We start from the raw sequence: 18,963 nt of genomic DNA on the forward strand, positions 1-18,963 counted from the left end.
TTTGGTTCTCTACTACATTTCTTGAACAGGTATGCATGAGAGAATTTCAAAATATCTACCCTGGCAGATTCATGTAATCTCAGCCAGATATCAAAATTACTCATGCTACCAGTTTACTTGGATTTAAAGCTGCCTGCCAACATTGCAGCTTCTAATTTGACCTCTGAACAGGTATCTGTATAGCTAAACACAAGACTTTGTTTCATACCTCACATGCTAATAAAAAAAAATATGAGTGAACTTCTTTCTCTGCTGGTGGCTAAATCTACTTCAGAGCCATCTTCACTTAATCCACTGCACTGTCACTTTGTGGACAAATGTCATTTGTAGAGAAAATTTTTTACTGACATCAATTCCTCATGTTCAAGGAACTTGCAGACAGTAAGCAAGGTCATAGGAGGGGATAAGGACTTTCACTCTGAGTAACAGATTTATCAGCATTATGAGAAGCAAAATTGGCCATAATTACTGAAAGGGATAATATTAACTACAACAGTAGTCATGAAAACGCTTCTATGATACATTGTTAGGCCTCACTCCAGGCTGTGCACAGACCTTTTGTTACAGCCATGGATTTGGTGAAAGGCAAAAGAGATAAAGGCTCATCAGGTTTTACAATGACTCCTGGTGCTTTACCATTATTTTTACAATTGTTTCAGCAGGCAGAAAAGAGGAGTTTCCTTCATGCTCCACAGAGAATTATCTTGGTCAATAACATATTTCAAAGCATGCCTTAAATAGCAAAATAAATCCACTGCAGCAGAACTAAGACTAACTACCGTTGAGTTTTAGAGACATCTATTGCACTGTAACCCAAAAGACCTCTTGAACAACTGTTGCATACTTTAACACAGTAAGACAACCAAGAACAAGAATGAAAGGACTTCATCACTAATTCAAGAGCCACTCCTACAAGCTTATTTGATAGACATTCTTCCCTTATTTGCTTCCAAGATTTCATTTAGTGATGTAGTAAAGATTTACCTTGCAAAGTCACATTCCAAATGTCACAGAATGTATGTAACATAAGTGTGAAACCTAAGACTTTGAAGACTTCTACCTTCTTAGGTCCCATCATCCATGAAAAAAAAAAAAAAAAAGATACTTGGAACTATTCTAATGACAGACATGTAACAGGCATAGACTGTAATTTTTTTTCTCATATTACCTATCAGATACAACTTTCTGTGTACAGTCTCATGGAAAATACAGTACTACCAGCCACAGCAAGTATGTGTAAAAATAACAGTCTGTGCTGTGTGATTTACCCAGCCCCAGTATTTCAAGTTTCATGCAATCTTCATCTTTTTTCTCACGGATGGCGCTGAGTATAAAGAAAAGAGTATCAACTGCAGAACAGTCTTTCAAGTCTGTGCCGTCACAAATCTGTCTTTATCACACCTATAAATACCACATGTTATTCTAGTCCTCCTCAGATGGCAGCTGAAGGGTCTACATCCTCTGTAATGTAAGTATGACTTATTACCAGTCTAGCAAATGGCTGAGGGGGAAGAAACAGTAGGCCTGCTGAAGGACGGAAAAACAGTCTTCTACTCAGTGTTTTCCTGTAAAGGCTGCTATACCTAAAAACACCACTATCATTAACATTTTTAGTTTAATTCATATTTACACAAACAAAACAGGTTACAAGATGTGTAACAGTCTACACCACTGTCATGTGATATGAATAGGAAATCAATTAACTAGGTGAAACAAAAAACATACTTTGTATATTTCTATCAGTATAGGTGATGGATTTCCAGTATTAAAGATTGTCATTATCACAGGGATTTTATTTACAGTATGACTTTTCTCAAAAGTACAAAGAGTTCCTTTAAAGCAATTTTAATGCACCTCAAAACAAAGGCGTGTTACAGGAAAACACTCCACTTTCTTGCACATGAAACAATCCCAAGAACCTTGATTTCCACCAAGACTACCAAAAAAACTCATGAAAAGTGCCCACACTGCCCTATAACTGCTAAGCATTATGTCACTGTCTATGACACCGTGACAGAATTCTATAGGGAACTGAACAAAATCCTGCATAAAAGATTATTAAAAAGTGAAGTAGTCAGAAGGCAAGATGAAAAATTCTAATACTAACAAAAAAATGCAGAAGTAGGATTAAACGATCAATATTCATTGAAAGAATAGGTCAACAGCATAGTATCTCAAAATCCTCTATCTGTTGCTTTGATATATTTACAAATTTTCTGAAAGGGCAAGGAGTAGTAAAATTAAAGGCCTGCATATAATGTGATTACAACAGGTAAGGCCAAAAAGAACTAAAAAACTGCAGAAAAATTTCAAGACAAGCTAAGTAACTGGAGAGCAAAGGAGCACATACTACTTAGTGTCTGAACTCAAAAGAAGTACAAGGTCAGAGAGATTAAATGCACCTTAAAATTCTGAATTACCTGTATCAAATCAAGAAAGACATGTACATATTTCCACAAACATTTGGAAAGTCTAATCAACATTTATCACAGCTAAAGAAGCCGAGAAGGTGTTGGATTAAGTAAAAAATAGGATGCAAAGCATTAGAATAAAAAATAAGAGTAAGCCATCCCTGTTATAGTCATTGACATGGCTTAATTTGGAATACTGCCTGCAATATCGTTAAATACATTTCACAAAAGTATATCACAGAAGTGAAAAGGAGTCATACATATGTCTTCTGAAAGCACATTGAAAAAAATGGATTTTGCTTTGGAAAACAGAGAGAAAGAACAAAGTGAAAATCCAAAGTCACAGAGAATACAGGCTACTGAAAGAGGATCACAATACACAGCAATATTTATCATTGCATACATCTTAAGGCTTAGACTCCCAAACTACAGCAATTTGCCTGCAGGTGGACAATAACAAATTGCTGCTGACCACACTTTGTAAATATGAATTGACAAAGAACAAAGTCTAATAGTAGGTATATGCTGGAATAGTAAAAGATAAAGAACAGTGACATAACATACTTTTAACATTATTTATTCTGGTATTACACACTAAAAAACACCTCCAGCCATAGATCACTACAACCACTGCCAACACTTCTTGGCCAGCAGCTAGTAATTCAGACTACTTGATAGACCACTAAATAGGCCAGTGAAACACTAAACTGATTTGCAGGGTATCTTAATACATGGCAATTAATCACATTACATTTTTGGTAACACTTCTTACTCAAGACCTGATATTTCCCATAATTAAAATCAACATGAGGTTTGCAATGAACTGAACCAATTACAGAATCTCAGTCCATGCTGTCTGATTTCTCTCAGCTGGAAACCATGGAGGAGCTAATGAGCATTCGATCAGATCATCTCTATATCAATCTTTAAGACATAATTAAATTTCCAAACATTGTGAAGACATTGTGAAGCTTGCATTCACAGGTTCATACCCATCAAAAATAAGAATTATCTTTTATTCTTCACACACCTCTCCCTTTGTTTAGATACACTAGTGATTTTAATTGGAGAATCATATGGTAATTTCCAGGTGTCACTTCAGTTTTGACAAGCATTGGTATTAAAGAATTCTGGTCTCAGGTTTTATATAATATAATACCTGGGGTTTAGCTATATTTTTTACTACAATTTTAATTTTCATATACTAATATTCTTTCTAGATTGTGAACTTGGCTCTGAAATGAAAAAAGTTAAGCTTTAGTTAACTCAGCATGTTGACTGTGAATTTTTAATCTTGGAGGTAATAAAATATAACTAGCATAAATACCTCTAGTATAGTGACAAAATTATCCTGAACTCAATAAAGATAAGACAAAGAAATTCACTGTAAAGGTTAGAATCAAAAAAAGGAAAAAATCAGACATGCTGACAAAAGAAACAAGTCAGAATTTTACTCATGTCTTTTAATTATGCCTGTAAACTTTCCCCATCTCAAGGGGATAAAAGCCACTGTGTTGCTTGCTACTTTGTCAAATAAAACCTGGCAACTAACCATAGTTGAATACAACCTCCTACCAAACATGAAAGTACTTGGTATTCTTATTCTTTGGCATAGTTATTCTTCATGCTGATTCTTGTCTATGTTCAGCAACGGAAAGGAGAGTTGACTATCAGTGACTGGCCATTAATGGTGGTGGCCGACAGTTACTTGTAACTCTACTTGATAATTCAAGGGTTAATAATTTGGCAAGAGGTTACAGTGAGGAAACTGCAACATAAGACATTGCCATACAGAAGCTGCCTTGCAATCCAATAAAGATATAGAAAGTCTGTTGGTTTGATAAGCTCAAAAGCATGTATTGTTGACTAAATTGTTCTGTTTAATATGCAAGTTAAAAATTAAGTTATAACATAACTACAGTACCATAAGTGCTGATGTTCAATGAAAGTAACTTGTGCAGTCAATAAGAATGATAGCAAAAAGTTCTGTCAGATTAAAAATTCCTAAGTAAGTAAATAAGGTAAAATTGTATGATTAAGGAGTCGATTCACAAACTTTCCATTTGGATGTAATTCTGGACATCACCCCTTCCTTATTGTCATGGGTCTGCTTATGGAAGCTAAGACAAACAATGCAAATACTTCTTTTATGCATAATTTTATTGATTTAAATAATTAAATAAACCAGAATTTATAATTATTTCTAAAAGCATTTTTTCTATCATTTCCTTGTTAACATTAAAACTAACAGGGCATTATAACATTATAATTAATAGCTCTTACTTGCATTGATGCAATAGCGTCTCAGCACATTTAGTTTCCTCAGACACAGATTTTATCTTCTTTTCAGACTCTTCAGCAATTTCTTTCATAGTCTTTTGAATTTCCGTGAGCTCACAACGAACATCACTATATAATTTTGACACCTAAGAAAATAAAACAAGTTTTCTGAAAGATGTTATATAAAAATTGTCTGTAATGTTTAAAATAAAAAGTTATTTCAAGATTTCTCTGATTATTTGAGTTTGATAATTGAAGTTTAAAGTTGAAGTAGTACTTTGTGATGTCATGCAACTTAACAACAAATTTTGCAATGTCTGCAATAGAGACAATCCTAGACGAAGACAACAGGATGTGTTGTAAGATTGCCTAACATAAGAAAACATTAGCAAGAGGGCTTTCACTCTGTCACAAAACTTTGAAGTTACTGTGAAAAGGTGGCTACTTCCATAGGAAAACAGTGACCTCTGGAGCAGAAAGAAAGAAATAATGTTGAAAGAAGCCACTGAGATTTCACTCAGTAATCTGACAAAATCATTACTTAAACAGCTCCTAGAGAAGTCACCTATGTAAAGAGGGGCTTCAGACAGTGCAGACAACGAACACAATTTTCAGTGGCATAAATAGCATTGGGACACTCAGCTCCCAACAACTCTCAAATAGAGATATGTACATGTCTATTGTCTCTGCTTTTTAAAAATATTACAAATATTAAATAATAACATGACAGAAAATCTTTATTATAATCTAGCACCTCACTGCTCAAACTAGTTCTCCGGATATCAAAAGCTAGAGATTCAAAATCAAATAATTGTTTTAATTGCAAATAATATTAAGGATCAGCTGCTTTTTTAAGGCCATGGGAGGAAAAAACAAACTTTAGTAACAAACAGCATAGAAATTAGAGCACAATAAAAGTAATAAATAATTTACTTTACAGTTAGAAATGTTGAAATGTTGTTGGAATGGATTATATAAATAAGTTACAGTAACACCAATCTATCTTCTTGCAATACGTAGTGTCACTTTTTGGAAAGAAAGATAAAAAAAAAAAAAAAACCTGTGGGGAAAAAAAGTATTTAAAATAGGTTTCATGAAAAAAAAAAAAAATCTACTTGCTGAGTTGTATTTTAGTACACCTCAATATTTTAGCTGCATACATCATCTTCTGAGACATTAACAAGAAAAAAGAATACAAGATTAAATGCCCAAATCCCAACTTGATTATAATTAGCCAGTATTTTGAACATATCTCCTAACACTGACAGAACTGTTAGCTATTTCATAGGTCACACCTAACTCATGGTTATTCTCATACTATTTGTGTAATAAGCAATTGTCGTGGTTTAAGCCCAGGCCGTAAATCAGAACCACGCAGTCTACTTCCCCCCCCATCTTTCTTCCCTCCGCTTCTGGAGGGACAGGGAGGAGAATCAAAAGAATGCAACTCCCACGGGTTGAGATAAGAACAATTTAATAACTAAGGTATAACACAAACCACTACTGCTACCACTAATAGCAATAATGATAAAGGAAATAACAAGGAAGAGAATACAACCGCTCACCGACCGGTACCTCGCCCCCACCCCACAGCGTTCCAACCCTCCCGGCCACTCTCATTTCTACATCCTGGGCATGACGTGCTGTGGTATGGAATGCCTCTTTGGCTAGTTTGGGTCAGGTGTCCTGTCCCTGCTTCCTCCCGGCTTCTCCTCCTCCCTGGCAGAGCATGAGACTCACAAAGTCCTTGGTCAGTCTAAACATCAGTGTTATCAGCTTTGTTCCCAGGCCGAAAGTCAAAAACACAGTGCTGCAACAGCTACTAAGAAGGAGAAAAAATGACTGCTACTGCTGAACCCAGGACAGCAATTAACTTTTAAATTTTAGAAGTATTTTCACGACTGTTGAGGCCTCAAAATATGAGTTTAAAATTAAAGAAAGAAAAATAAACAATATTTATTTAGAATCATTTACAACCAAAGACTATTTTAGACTGTAACTACCTTTAAAAAAGTACTAATCTCTAGGTCTGTATTTAGAAGCTACTATACAAAAATATATAGAAAACATAATAATTAGTACTAAAATCTGTACTTGAAATAACACAGTATCTCTTGCTTTTTAGACATCAATTTTAAGGTATTTATAAATTTGATACGCTTTGATAATTCAGCCTGACATTATCCACATTAGGTATTTATTATCAACAAATAAAAATTATTATCAACATTATTATCAATAAGTACAATCAACAAATAAGTAAACACGTACATCAGCACTTAAAAAATAATTAAATCTTTAAAATATTTTTTGACAGCCTCTAACATCTCAATATTCTGGAACACTGATGTCTGTAAGAAATCTGAGAAGAATCTATGCAAATATCAGATATGTGCCTTGTACTTTCCTGTGAAAAATCCCACATGAAATCAACTTACAAAGTTAGAATTACGTTCCATATATGTAGTGAAAAGATTCTAAAAGAAACATCTTATTGAGGTTTGTATTTACCTTTTCATAAACCAGTAACACATCCTTCACAGCTTCATCCTCTAGATTCAGCTTTTCTTCCAGCAGATGGCTGTGTTTCTTCATCAAGTCTATATCCTCCTGAATCTTTCTGTTGTCTGTTTCTATTGGAAGTATTTGGTTTTGTATCTGTTGCAGCTGATGTCTTTTACAATCGAGATGCCATTGTAGCTCCAAGATATCTTGAGCATGCAGATCATATTCTGTTAAAAAGGTAATTAGCATAACAAAATGTTAGTATCTGTGTGACACCATAAATTCATAGTGAGATTAGTAAAAACATTGTCATAATACTTGCAAAATTTTGCTGTAAATCACTTTGAAGGCCAAAAGAGGACATTGGTTACAAAAGACATCAAATATAAAAACATAAATATTGCATTAGCAGTGGAACTGTTTTTAAATTCATGCTTAATAATCTTAGTAGGTAATTTAAGCAGATCTTCAAAGCAAGGGGTGGTCTTGTTTTTACGAAGGAAATTAAAACATCCAGCCTTAAGGCATATCTTGAGGAGGCTATTATAAAACAAGAACAGCTGTACTGAGCTTCCTAGTCTCCAGCAACAGACATGTGGGTACAGAGGAAGAGCAGGGCAAGCATAAATCCCACATCTTCTTAATATGACAACTATTTTCAGTTCAGGGACATTGCCTGAATTAAACATAACCTCAAGAGAGCTAAACTAAAGGTGCAAACTCAAAGCCAACAAACAAAACGTATTCATGTTGCAACACAGAAGTATGTCAGTCTTAATTAATTTTGCTGCATTTACTTTTCTGACCTTGCATAAATTTCCTGTAAGTCTTTACCAGAAAATATGTAAGAAGATCACTGATTGCTGAATGACAATATATATTTCATTTAGCTTAGAAAAAAAAAAAAACTTACGAGAGATGTTGTCCTGCAGCAGATAATGTTCTATATGGAAAAATTACTGGTATTAAACTAGGAAAAGTAAGACTATCAGATAAGAAAAGCAAAAATAAAACAAAACAAAACCAACAGAAAATGTCTCCAGAGCAATAAACTTTGTCATAAATTTGAGAGAGAGAAGCTTGTTTTACTCAGAAAAAAAGGCTCTCTAGCTCTGAGAAGTTGCTATGGAATATTCAGTGCAATCCCTTGACGGCTGATAAATTTTGCCATGCTAACAAGACACAAATCACAAATTTACAAAATTATTTTATTGCTACTAAAAGTTAAAAAGACATTATATGACTAAGTGGCTTTTTGACATCGTACAAAGTGATACCTAACATTGAGATTAATAATACGCTGTTTACACTGGATTTTTGTTATATTTCAAAGGAGGTAATTTCTCAAGAGAGGCTATGTCACTGCAATTACCTGAACATACTACAAGACACAGATGCAGGAGGAGTTAGCAATAGCAGAAATCAAGGGAAGTTTGAAGAAATAGGAGTCAGTGTCTATTCTGAATGGTTCAAGCAAACTCTTAATTAAGAATCTCCTGGGTTTGTAGTACTTAGATTAGGGATAATTATAACATCCCTGAAGTTCTTTTCCCTTTATCTTAAATTCCATTTTAGCATATTTTTTGTCTTATAGATTATATTATGACAAATTATAATCCTAAAAAGTATGAATTTATTCCAAGGACACAACAGCGTACTGACATAGATAAGGGAGTATAGTTGGTTAATTTTTGCAGCCGTGCTTCATGATGGCTTTTTGTCCTTACTTTTTTAATTTTAAATACTGTATCATTGCATATATCAACAAAACTGAAAGCATATTAATTATATTCCAGTATTCCAAATTTTTTATATTTATAAAGAATGCTAAACAATAAGCTAAAAGCAACAGGAACGTATAGCAATATGCAAAAATTATTTACAGCTTCACCACTCTAGGTAAGTACACCAAAAAGTAAAAAGTAACATTTCTACAGCTCAAATCCTGAAGAAACATCCTGCAGCTCAAATCCTGCTGAAGAATGATTGGACTATCAACCTTCTCTACTTGCAGTCCTTCTGAAGAATTGATCTTTCAATTGCCACAGGATTTTCTCCTGAAAGCAGTTTCTGTCCTATCAATGAATTTTAATTCTGATTCTTTATTCAATCTCCTTCTCTGTTTCATCATAAATTGTCCTCCAGAGGCAATTTCTTTCAAGGAAAGCAATTTGCAAACTGGCAACACCTGAAACACAGGTTTCTAGTTTCCAAGTCAAGAGTTAGCCGTTGGATAAAATAAACAAGCAAGCAAACGTACATTTTCCTCATATATTGCTAGGGATGTGGACTATTTGACATTTTGCCTTCTGGGGGACCATAAGGAGTATGGATGGAGGGCAGAGAGAAAGGAAAAAAAAAAAAGCATTTAGGACCAAACAACTCTTGGCTTGCCTCCATTATACAGTGATTTTCACTTAGTGTTTACTCATCAGTAAACAGTTATGGAGGACTCCTGCACTGTCACCACACTCTGGATTGTGAGGTATTTGACAAAGATCTCAGGATGACGTGCACCAGAATATGGACTTGATTTCTAACTGTGATTTTACATCCAGAGACCCACTATTACAAATTACACAACTTATCTAGAAGTCTAGGTTCAGATAGTACCTGCTTCTCACCATGAGTCAGAAAACAAACAACGCACACCTGCTAACAAGCTGGTTTTGGGTCTTTCTACTTTTTTTTTTTCTTTAGTTCTACTCTGTAGATTCCAGTCCATCACAAAAGGTAATAGTAAACGTCCTTAGAATCTGGGATTTCAAGGAGACCTATCAATGGTTATGCCAAACAATTCCCACTAAATATGTAAGTATTTTGTTAAAATTTATCACATTTTAATTTTTCTCAAAACATATCTTTTTACCTGTGCTTTAATCTATGGCTTAACTCAAATGCATTATTTTATAATTCTGTTTCAGCTTGTCATTCCTTGCCCCAAAGATGATTCATTATCATCTTAAGAGTGTTATGTCTGCTCTTCTGCTACTTCTAAAACAATGCTGAACTTTTCATAGTACTTTCCTTTTCTTTTTTTACCAGCTATTTATTCAAGAAAATTCAGAAGAGCAAATACTGAACTCATAGTACAGTGAACACAACTATAGTCATATCATAATTCTTATTCTTGGTAATAAACTGACTGAAAAATAACAAATATTCTTATTTTAAATACCAATATCTTTTTGCATGGCTGCAGGGAGATGCTGAAGCCTCCAAAGTGACAAGCAATCCATTTTCACGCTAAGCTTTTTCCCTAGCTGTTTTTCCAACTCCAAAGCTTTTTCTGCCTCCTCACAATCAGCCTCCAGTCGCTTAATTAGCTGAGTGACATCCAATAGAAAAGCTTCTGTTTCCTGCTTCAAGGTTAATGCCTTGCCATCTTTAAAAATACATTAAAAATATTTTTTATGAAAGCTTAATCATATGCTCTTTATTCAAGCTTCATTCTCAACACAGAGTTGGTCTGTTCACATCTATAGCAGTAAGAACAATTGGTTATATTAATGTCTTTAAAAACTACATTACAATTATTTCTTATGAATGCTTAAACATATAGTGTTTATTCTTGCTTCTTTCTCAACATAAAGCTAGCCTCTTCACATCTATCAAGACAAGCACAACTGGCTACAAACAAAACTTTCCTGTCCAATAGGATTTTCCTCAAGCAGAATGCATAAAAATGTGTGCATATAGATGGTACAAAATTTTCATCTTTGCCTCATTGTTTGGGTAAGTAATCATCTAAATAATAGTACAAGTTCTTAATTCTCTCAACTTTTTGAAGAATACATATTTCATTTTATTTTCCTAAGTAAGTATTAATGACTTCATTAAAGTCTTCAGAGTTCTAAGAATATTCAGTATAATATCTCAACAACACAGTTTTACTCATGATAGAAATAATTTCATTCTGTGAAATCTGGGTATCAAAAAATGCCTCAGTTATTTGTCTTGACAAAAGATTTTTTGAGGTCATCATCCATTGTCCTGGTCTATAAAAAACAGTAATTATACGAACTACAGAGTCCGAGATATTTCCACTTGGATTCCACAGTCAACAATTCCCTAAATTTTTTTATTAAAAACTGCAAAAAGAAGAAAAATTACTTAAAATCTGGAGTGAAATTTCGGCTTCACTGTGATCAACAGAAATTTTATCACACCATTTACTGTGGACAGGATTGCCTCAGGCTAGTAGTACTTAAAAGGTTGCACACTGGCTTAAAAAAATTGCCCACGATCTCATTAATATTTAAAACTTAATTAAAAATTGTATAATCTGAGTAAAGATGCAAACTGTAAAAACAGAACTCGATGTTGGGAACACATTATGAATATCCTGTGACGGCAAAGCACTTATTTGTGTTACAAAACCTAAATGGAAAAAAAAATCTAGAATTTCCAACAACCACTATAAATAATTTAGTTGGTTCAAAACCTAGATGGATTAAAATACAGTATGAATCTAAATACAGAAATGTAAATTATCTTCTTGCAAACAGGATGATTTAATAGTACTTAATATAACATTTTAGCTTGACAGGTGATTGACAGCTGATACACACAGATTTCAAAGGATACTCACATCATTTACATAAGACTTTGAGCAGGCAACAAGCACCTATTATTACAAATGCAAAGTATATATTAAATGAGGATAAGTAACTGTTACCACTCAGACTGAGCATTATGAAATATTTTTACCTTCACAAGATACATCAGCTTCTTTAAAATCCAACTTGGTGAATAATGATAACCAGTTATCTTCAGTAGAGTCAGCACTGACCTGTTTTGGTACCCTGTAAAGAAAAGCCACTCTCACTAAAAAATTTTAGACTTAATTTAAATTAGCATTGTTAAGTAAACATTACTAAGTCAAAATTTCCTTTCCTGAATTTTACACATGAAGCGCTGGCTAGTTAAATGAAATAATTTCAAGTCATACAGAAGAATTATTAATTCTATGAAAAGCATGTAAAATGCTTTTCTCATATTTCTTTACAGAAATACAAGAAACAGATTTCTTTACATCTTGTACTCACACAGATCCTCAATTTTTGTTCTCATACCTAAGGATTTGCCAAAGAGAAACTGTTGCAGAAAAGCTGTTACTCTTCCCAAGTTATATACATACAGAATATATATGTGCTATACATATATATGTTATATATACACATACGGAATACATATATGTTATACTTTCCACTCTTCTAAGCAGCAGATGCATTTAGTACTGTATCTGTGAGTGTCACTTGAGGGACAACAATGAAGAAAAAATATCTTTTAGACATACAAAGGATAAACAATCCAGGCGTAAGGCTTAATCAGTTTCTAAGAGACAAGCATTTGAAATCTGAGAGGCTCAAAAACAGAAATGAGGCAGGCTTCATTGAAATGAGATCAGGACAAATTTAACCTGCAAGTGAAAGGGGGAAAGAAGTAACACTAGTAGCTAAAGAAGAACACAAGCAAATCATAGCTGTCATGCTAACTTAAGAGGCTCATTAGCTTACTGGAGCTGAGAACAAGGAGAAGAATCACCATCACCTGTTCATGCCCACATGTGCAGTTTAAGGAGCACATAAAGGTTCTTCAGATGCAGCTAAGATGAAATCTCCAGTGACAGTATTACATTGCACATACATGCATAATGTGAACTTATATATTTGAAAGAACTCCACAAAAAAGTTCTTTTTCCATAAGGAGGACCAGACAAAAAACTATGCCAAAAGCAAACTGAAAGAAATACTACTGTAGCCTTCCTACATGAACAGAAAATACAGGGAATAGAAAAAAATCTGTGAGCAGTCATAGAAAATAGTAAGACATTGGACAGGGAAACTGGGACCTGGTGTCAGAATATATATCAAATTAGATACAGAAGCAGGAGTCTGATAAACAGGAGTTGGGTAAGTAGGCAAATCAAATCAAAACAGCCAGGACAACAAGCTCAGTGCATGAGATATGTTCTCCCCTTCAAACTCCTCTTTCAATCTTTATAACTAGAACTACATGATAAAGTACCCTGCATCATGAATGATACAATTTGAAGTCACACATTCAGACTTATTCTGTGTAATTTCTGAGTACTTGGCTTTGAATTGTATTGTATTGTGTACTAGTCTGAGTTCTTTAGTGTATTTTGAAATAGATGCAGACAATATGTAAAATTTAGGAAATACTAGCTTGAGTTTTATGTTTTGAAATTACATTTTAAATTTATAACCTTTAACAACTCATTATATATATTCTGGATATCTCCAGTGAAAACATCTAGAAAAAAAAAAAACAGTTCTCCAACTCGTTATTTTTAATGCAGTTGGTATGTTCTGTTTTGATTTTAACGAGAATCTTCTCTTGCTTTCTGACTTTAAGGATACATAGTTAATAAACACTACTGGTGGTTCAAGGAAATTTTATTACTTAAACACACAGTTTTTTTAACTAAACCTAAGAAACTGGCAAACTACATTGAAAACACAAAAACCGTTTATTTAATAAGTATCTTAACAGTATGAAGTATAGGAAAACCAAGAAAGAAAAATGAAAAAAAATATTGGGATCTTTTCCCCATCTTATTATAGCATTTGTTGAATTAATGGCTGCTTCATCCAAGCTTTTGTCCTACTCCCTTTTTTAATGACTTGTCTCTTTGTGTCTAGCCAAGCTGAAATGAGAGTAAATTTGACCTTTTATGCAAATTCAGAAAATTATACACCATATTTAGAGAACTTCACAAAGATCACAGTAGGTATACAGAAGCATTCAGTATGCTTATACATCATGTTCCAAACTTCAAGCAACAAGAGCTTAAAATAATACCCTTACCCATATTTAAGTACCTGAGATAATTGGTAGAATTGGTACAATTTCAGAAGTATGAATAACTGAACAACTTTTACTAACAGAAATTCATCACTGTGGTGGTCCTGAGACCTGCGATCATCTTGAATCTTTGAAAATTAAACATTGAGTAGGAACAACATCAGAAATTCCCCATAAACACTTTTGGTCTTTTGAAGTAACTAGATCCTACAGACACTAGGAATGTTTATATTAGATGCATTCTATGTTACACAAGAACTTAGTAAAAAGTCTGCTATGTGAACAGACTAATTTTCATCAAATAACTATCTGATATTAAAACAAATGCATTATTTTGTACGATTTTGTATGTATGATTCTTACCACGGTGTTTTCTCCTCCTTAAACACATAATCATACTGCAAAATCAAAACATAAACTCCATTACACATCTCAGATGTTACACACTTTTTCTATTTCCTAACAAAAAGCCTAACAGACCACCGAATTTTATATCAGAAAAGGATCTAATTAGGGTACATACAGATGAAAGCTTTTTAACATTTTAAACTGATTATAAAGCTTTCGAATTCCTAAAAGCTATGTATCTCCAAAAGGTTGGTAATAAACTCCAGTTTTTGTACATAGATGTTACATTACTCAATTTTGTAGATTTTTTTTTCAATCTCTTTAATTTTTAAATCTCTGTTAATTCTATTTTTCTCAATCTCTGTACTTTTTTTAAATCTTAAAACTCCATCAGAGATTCTGCCTGAACTTCTCATATTTTTTCTTCTATATCTACAACAGTAAATCAAACACTGCTGGAGAAGTTCTATGGGCCCAGCAACTTGAACACCTACACCATTAAACTGGTACTAAATCTCCCGGTACAACCTGTGGAAAAGGAAATTACCACATGCCCAAACCATTCCCAAATCATTTCCAAACACAATTCAGGAACTGGAAAGGGTCAGAGACCATTCCTCAGAAGCAGTGCACATAATGTCTATCCTGTTTTGACAGGTAAGAATTTAAGAGTATGGACATGAGGTTTTCCATGTCAACTGGACACATTGCTGATAATACTTAACTTACTAGCAGAGTAAATAAATTCAGATATAGACAAGTGAAATCAAAATTCTATATATTTGTAGTATACCAATTTCAGTATATACGCCTAATTTAGATTAAGAGCATTATGAAATACTATGGCAACTTCACTTTTTCTCCTCTAATTTCATAGTTATAATGATGTCACCATCTAGAGGCCTCAGACTATTTTGAGTCTCTGTATATTAACTAACAACACGTTAAAAGAGATGTGGAAAATATGCAGAAGATTTACAGAAATAATTTAAGCTAACATTAAAATGAATAAACATCTGGACATGTCAATGCTTATCCATCTAATTCATGTATATTGATGACAAAATCAGCACATTAAAATCATTTCACTGTTTCACATTATTTTAAATAAAGGTGAATGAGGCAATGTAAAATTTCCTATTGAATTAATGTCTAGACTGTAAATCAAGATATGACTTTAGTTTATGCACCTTGGATTCTTCTAGTATCTATGCTGCAGTTGCAGAAATCTCCCTGCAGAGTATTTAACAGTGTTTGTGGAATACTAATCTAAGATAGTTTTTCTGATATGCTGCTATGACAACATTACTGTCGGTACTGGAGATAAATTATTTAAATATAACTTGTCTGTGCAAGCAGTGATCAGATCATCTTACTGCAGTGTAGATACATGCAAAATTTATTAACATTTGGAAAACACTTCTCCAGTAAAAGTGAATTATTTAAATGATACTAATTATGTTCTCAAATAAGTTAATGGGAAGATATCACTATACTTTAAATCAGTATATATTGCATTCTTTCTTAATCTACCTACCCATTTTTTTTTTATCTTTCCTTTATTCTTGTTTCTATTTACACAAAATCTATATAAGCTAGGGAAACATCACATACTGCTAAAGAAAGAACTACAGCATTTTCAAATTCATGTCTCTCAATACAAGAGTAAAGAAACGAGGAATTGTTAAGTACTGTTCAGGAAGAAAATATAGCTTACTATAAATGACAGAAAATGGCATACAGCTCAATTTGACTATCTATCTACCCAAGATTTGCATCAAAAACTGTTTTGTAGATAATTGATATTATTGAAGCAACTTGACTTTCTGTGCATCTGAATTGTCATATATGAATTTATCTTTATGATATATTGATATTACATTATGATATTGTGGTATATTGACTTTAAGACAGTTTGATTTGCTAAAACTGTTAAGTAGATTAAGAACATATCATGAGTTGTAAATGCACCTCCTGGGCACTATTTTGGATAGTACATATGACATGAAATTAAATGTCATAAATGAAATGTCATAAATGAAATTAAATCCTGTTTACAAATATACTTGTTCCTATAAAGATCAAAAGCACTTGACCATTTTTAATCAGAAATGTACCTGTTGAAAACAATTCTCTATCTTCAATTCTAACTCCTGAATGTGATGAATAACTTTGTTAATATAGGGTAATGCAGTATTTACAAAAGCAGAGCCATGATGCCATGTGGTGATCCATTCGTTCTTGTCTGGAAAAGGAAAGAGAATCCAGAAGGCTGATAAACTTCACATGTGGGATGAAACCAGATTTTCTTATACCTGATTTTACTTCTTAAATTTGGAACTTGGTAAGCTTCTGCCTTGAAATTGACTAAGAGAATGTAACAGCTATGTCTCTTACTAAGCACAGTTTTGCACAAAATGTTACTCCTTTTTAAATACAATCTCTCAAATACAAGAAGATTCCAAAATGCTTTAAAATATGAAGGAATAATTTCAAAGACATGAGATATCATAAAGAGAGCTATTGTCACAATAGAATTTGGTATAACTAATTATACAGAATTAATCCCAAATAAATCTATTTTAGTGATTTTACACTAGTCCTAAGCAAGAGTTTTGCCCAAACAGAAAAAAAATTATCAGAAACCAAAAATGGCAATGGTGGCTTCTATATAGAAACACCCAGAGCAAACCAGAAAAAGTCACAGGGCCTTAAAGGCAATCTCAGACTACTCTTACGTACCTAATACTTGATTCCAGCAAATACTTGTTTCGACCTTATGAAGGGATGAAATTCCAGAACAGTAATTCCCTCACTGGGAATTTCAAGCTACATGACACAAATGGACTGTTTTATGAGAACATGCAGATTTCACAATTAAGTTTTCTTTAAACTCTGTTAGCCACATAACCACATAAATAAATGATACTGTGGCACACTATTGAATGTTGACTATTTAATTAACACAGAGAATGGGAATCTGACTGCACAGGTCACTAATGAAAGGTGACAGGAACAAGACACTGAAACCTAGCAATAGAGCTATTAAAAAGTCTAAGACGCTGTCCTACAAACATGAAACAGTAACCTAATTATGTTCAGGGGGATACAATTGCTTTAATGTTCCTTGGAGATGAACCAAAAATAACAATCACAGTAATAGGGATTAAACTGTAAAATAGAACCAGACAACCTTCACACACAGTATGCAGATTTGGGTTTTGTTTTGTTTTGGGCTGTTTTTTTAAGAATAATCTCAGTGTTTTAATTAAAGTGTTAGCCTAAAACATTAAAAATCTGTATTTTACATAAGGCTCTTTTAACTTAACATTATTGTAAACAGCCTCACTGAAATAGAAAAGATAGTTTGCAAGATTTGCTTGAAAAAACAGCCCACTAAAATGGATATCAAAACCTGTATCATAGAATCTTGTTCTGCCTGTTTCTACTGCAAGCAAGCTTCAGTGAATGCCTACACAGCACAATCCTAGCAAAGCATATATAGACTTTGAAACTTTCTTGCACTCTGAAGCACAACGCAGTTCAGATTTTGAGAACAACATTAATTTTACTTAGTTGTTTCTACTGTTATTATTCTTTGCTTTTCCTAAATTAACATTAATATTGTAAAAATTATGTGTACTTTCTTTACATCACTAGTGCAACTAACAATACAGCCATTAAAAAAAGAATTTGTTTTCTTTTTAAGAGCTTTAGTAAAAAAAGATTGCTCTGTTACTGCTTTGGCTTTCCTTGGCAAACATTTTTATATGCAAGTCTTCTAAAACCTTTGTAAAAGAAAGCTAGAAAAATTATATTTAAATTTAAAAATTAAATTTAAAATAAAAATTAAATTTAAAATAAAAATTAAATTGAGAAGTGAAATACAGCCAATTTTGTTTTCAGGTAGAAAACTGAACTATCATTAGAGGATGGAGTGACAGCAGTAAGTCCATGACTGACGTTCGAAGTCTACAAATGCAGACACAAATGTATGAAGGTTTTTCCAGCAGCGTGGCAGATGGGGACCAAGAAAGAGGACTAGTGTTATAAAATATTACAAATACAAAATATAAAATAAATTTTTATGTCTTAAATTTAAGCCCTTCATTAAACTAAAGATGTACTTGACATACCTTGGGACGGCTCATCACTGACCTCAGACGAAAACGAAAATGATAGTGTTTCAGACATTTTTGCTGGTAGCACTTTTCAGCCTCATGATTAGAAAAATAGTAATACATATATACATACACACATGCACATTTTAAAAACTCTTATTTTCATCAGAAAGAAAAAAAAAGTATTCCATCAGTGATATATCTACACTATTTTTAAAGGTTAGCAACTCCATTGTCACTTTTCTAAGGGAAAAGGAGCAACTAAACAGTTCTCTCACAGTGGATCCTATTTAACAAAGGAAATTACAGTTAGAAAGACAATAAAAAAAAACCAACCAATTTTCAACCTATGTGACCTGGCTTTTCAAAAATTTTATTTTTTTAATTAAATTTTCAATTATATTTTAAAATACAGGTTATTTTGGAATCTATCATAACAGTAGTAACCAACACTAACTGGAAAATTG

General features: G+C 33.1%; 1 protein-coding gene across 1 annotated transcript in view; it reads right to left on the reverse strand.

The window, feature by feature from the left end:
* CCDC178 (coiled-coil domain containing 178) overlaps window positions 1–18,569 on the reverse strand; it is a gene marked incomplete at both ends in the record, with an annotated part of 158,756 nt that extends 140,187 nt beyond the window's left edge. Inside the window, 7 exon segments of the mRNA XM_080609705.1 lie at window positions 4,695–4,837; window positions 7,203–7,423; window positions 10,375–10,581; window positions 11,907–12,001; window positions 14,391–14,425; window positions 16,493–16,620; window positions 18,512–18,569. Coding sequence (XP_080465831.1) covers window positions 4,695–4,837; window positions 7,203–7,423; window positions 10,375–10,581; window positions 11,907–12,001; window positions 14,391–14,425; window positions 16,493–16,620; window positions 18,512–18,569 — 887 coding nt within the window.
* Window positions 18,570–18,963: the final 394 nt, after the last annotated feature.

Source organism: Psittacula echo, assembly GCF_963264785.1.
Source record: "Psittacula echo genome assembly, chromosome: 2".
Classification (NCBI taxonomy): domain Eukaryota; kingdom Metazoa; phylum Chordata; class Aves; order Psittaciformes; family Psittacidae; genus Psittacula; species Psittacula echo.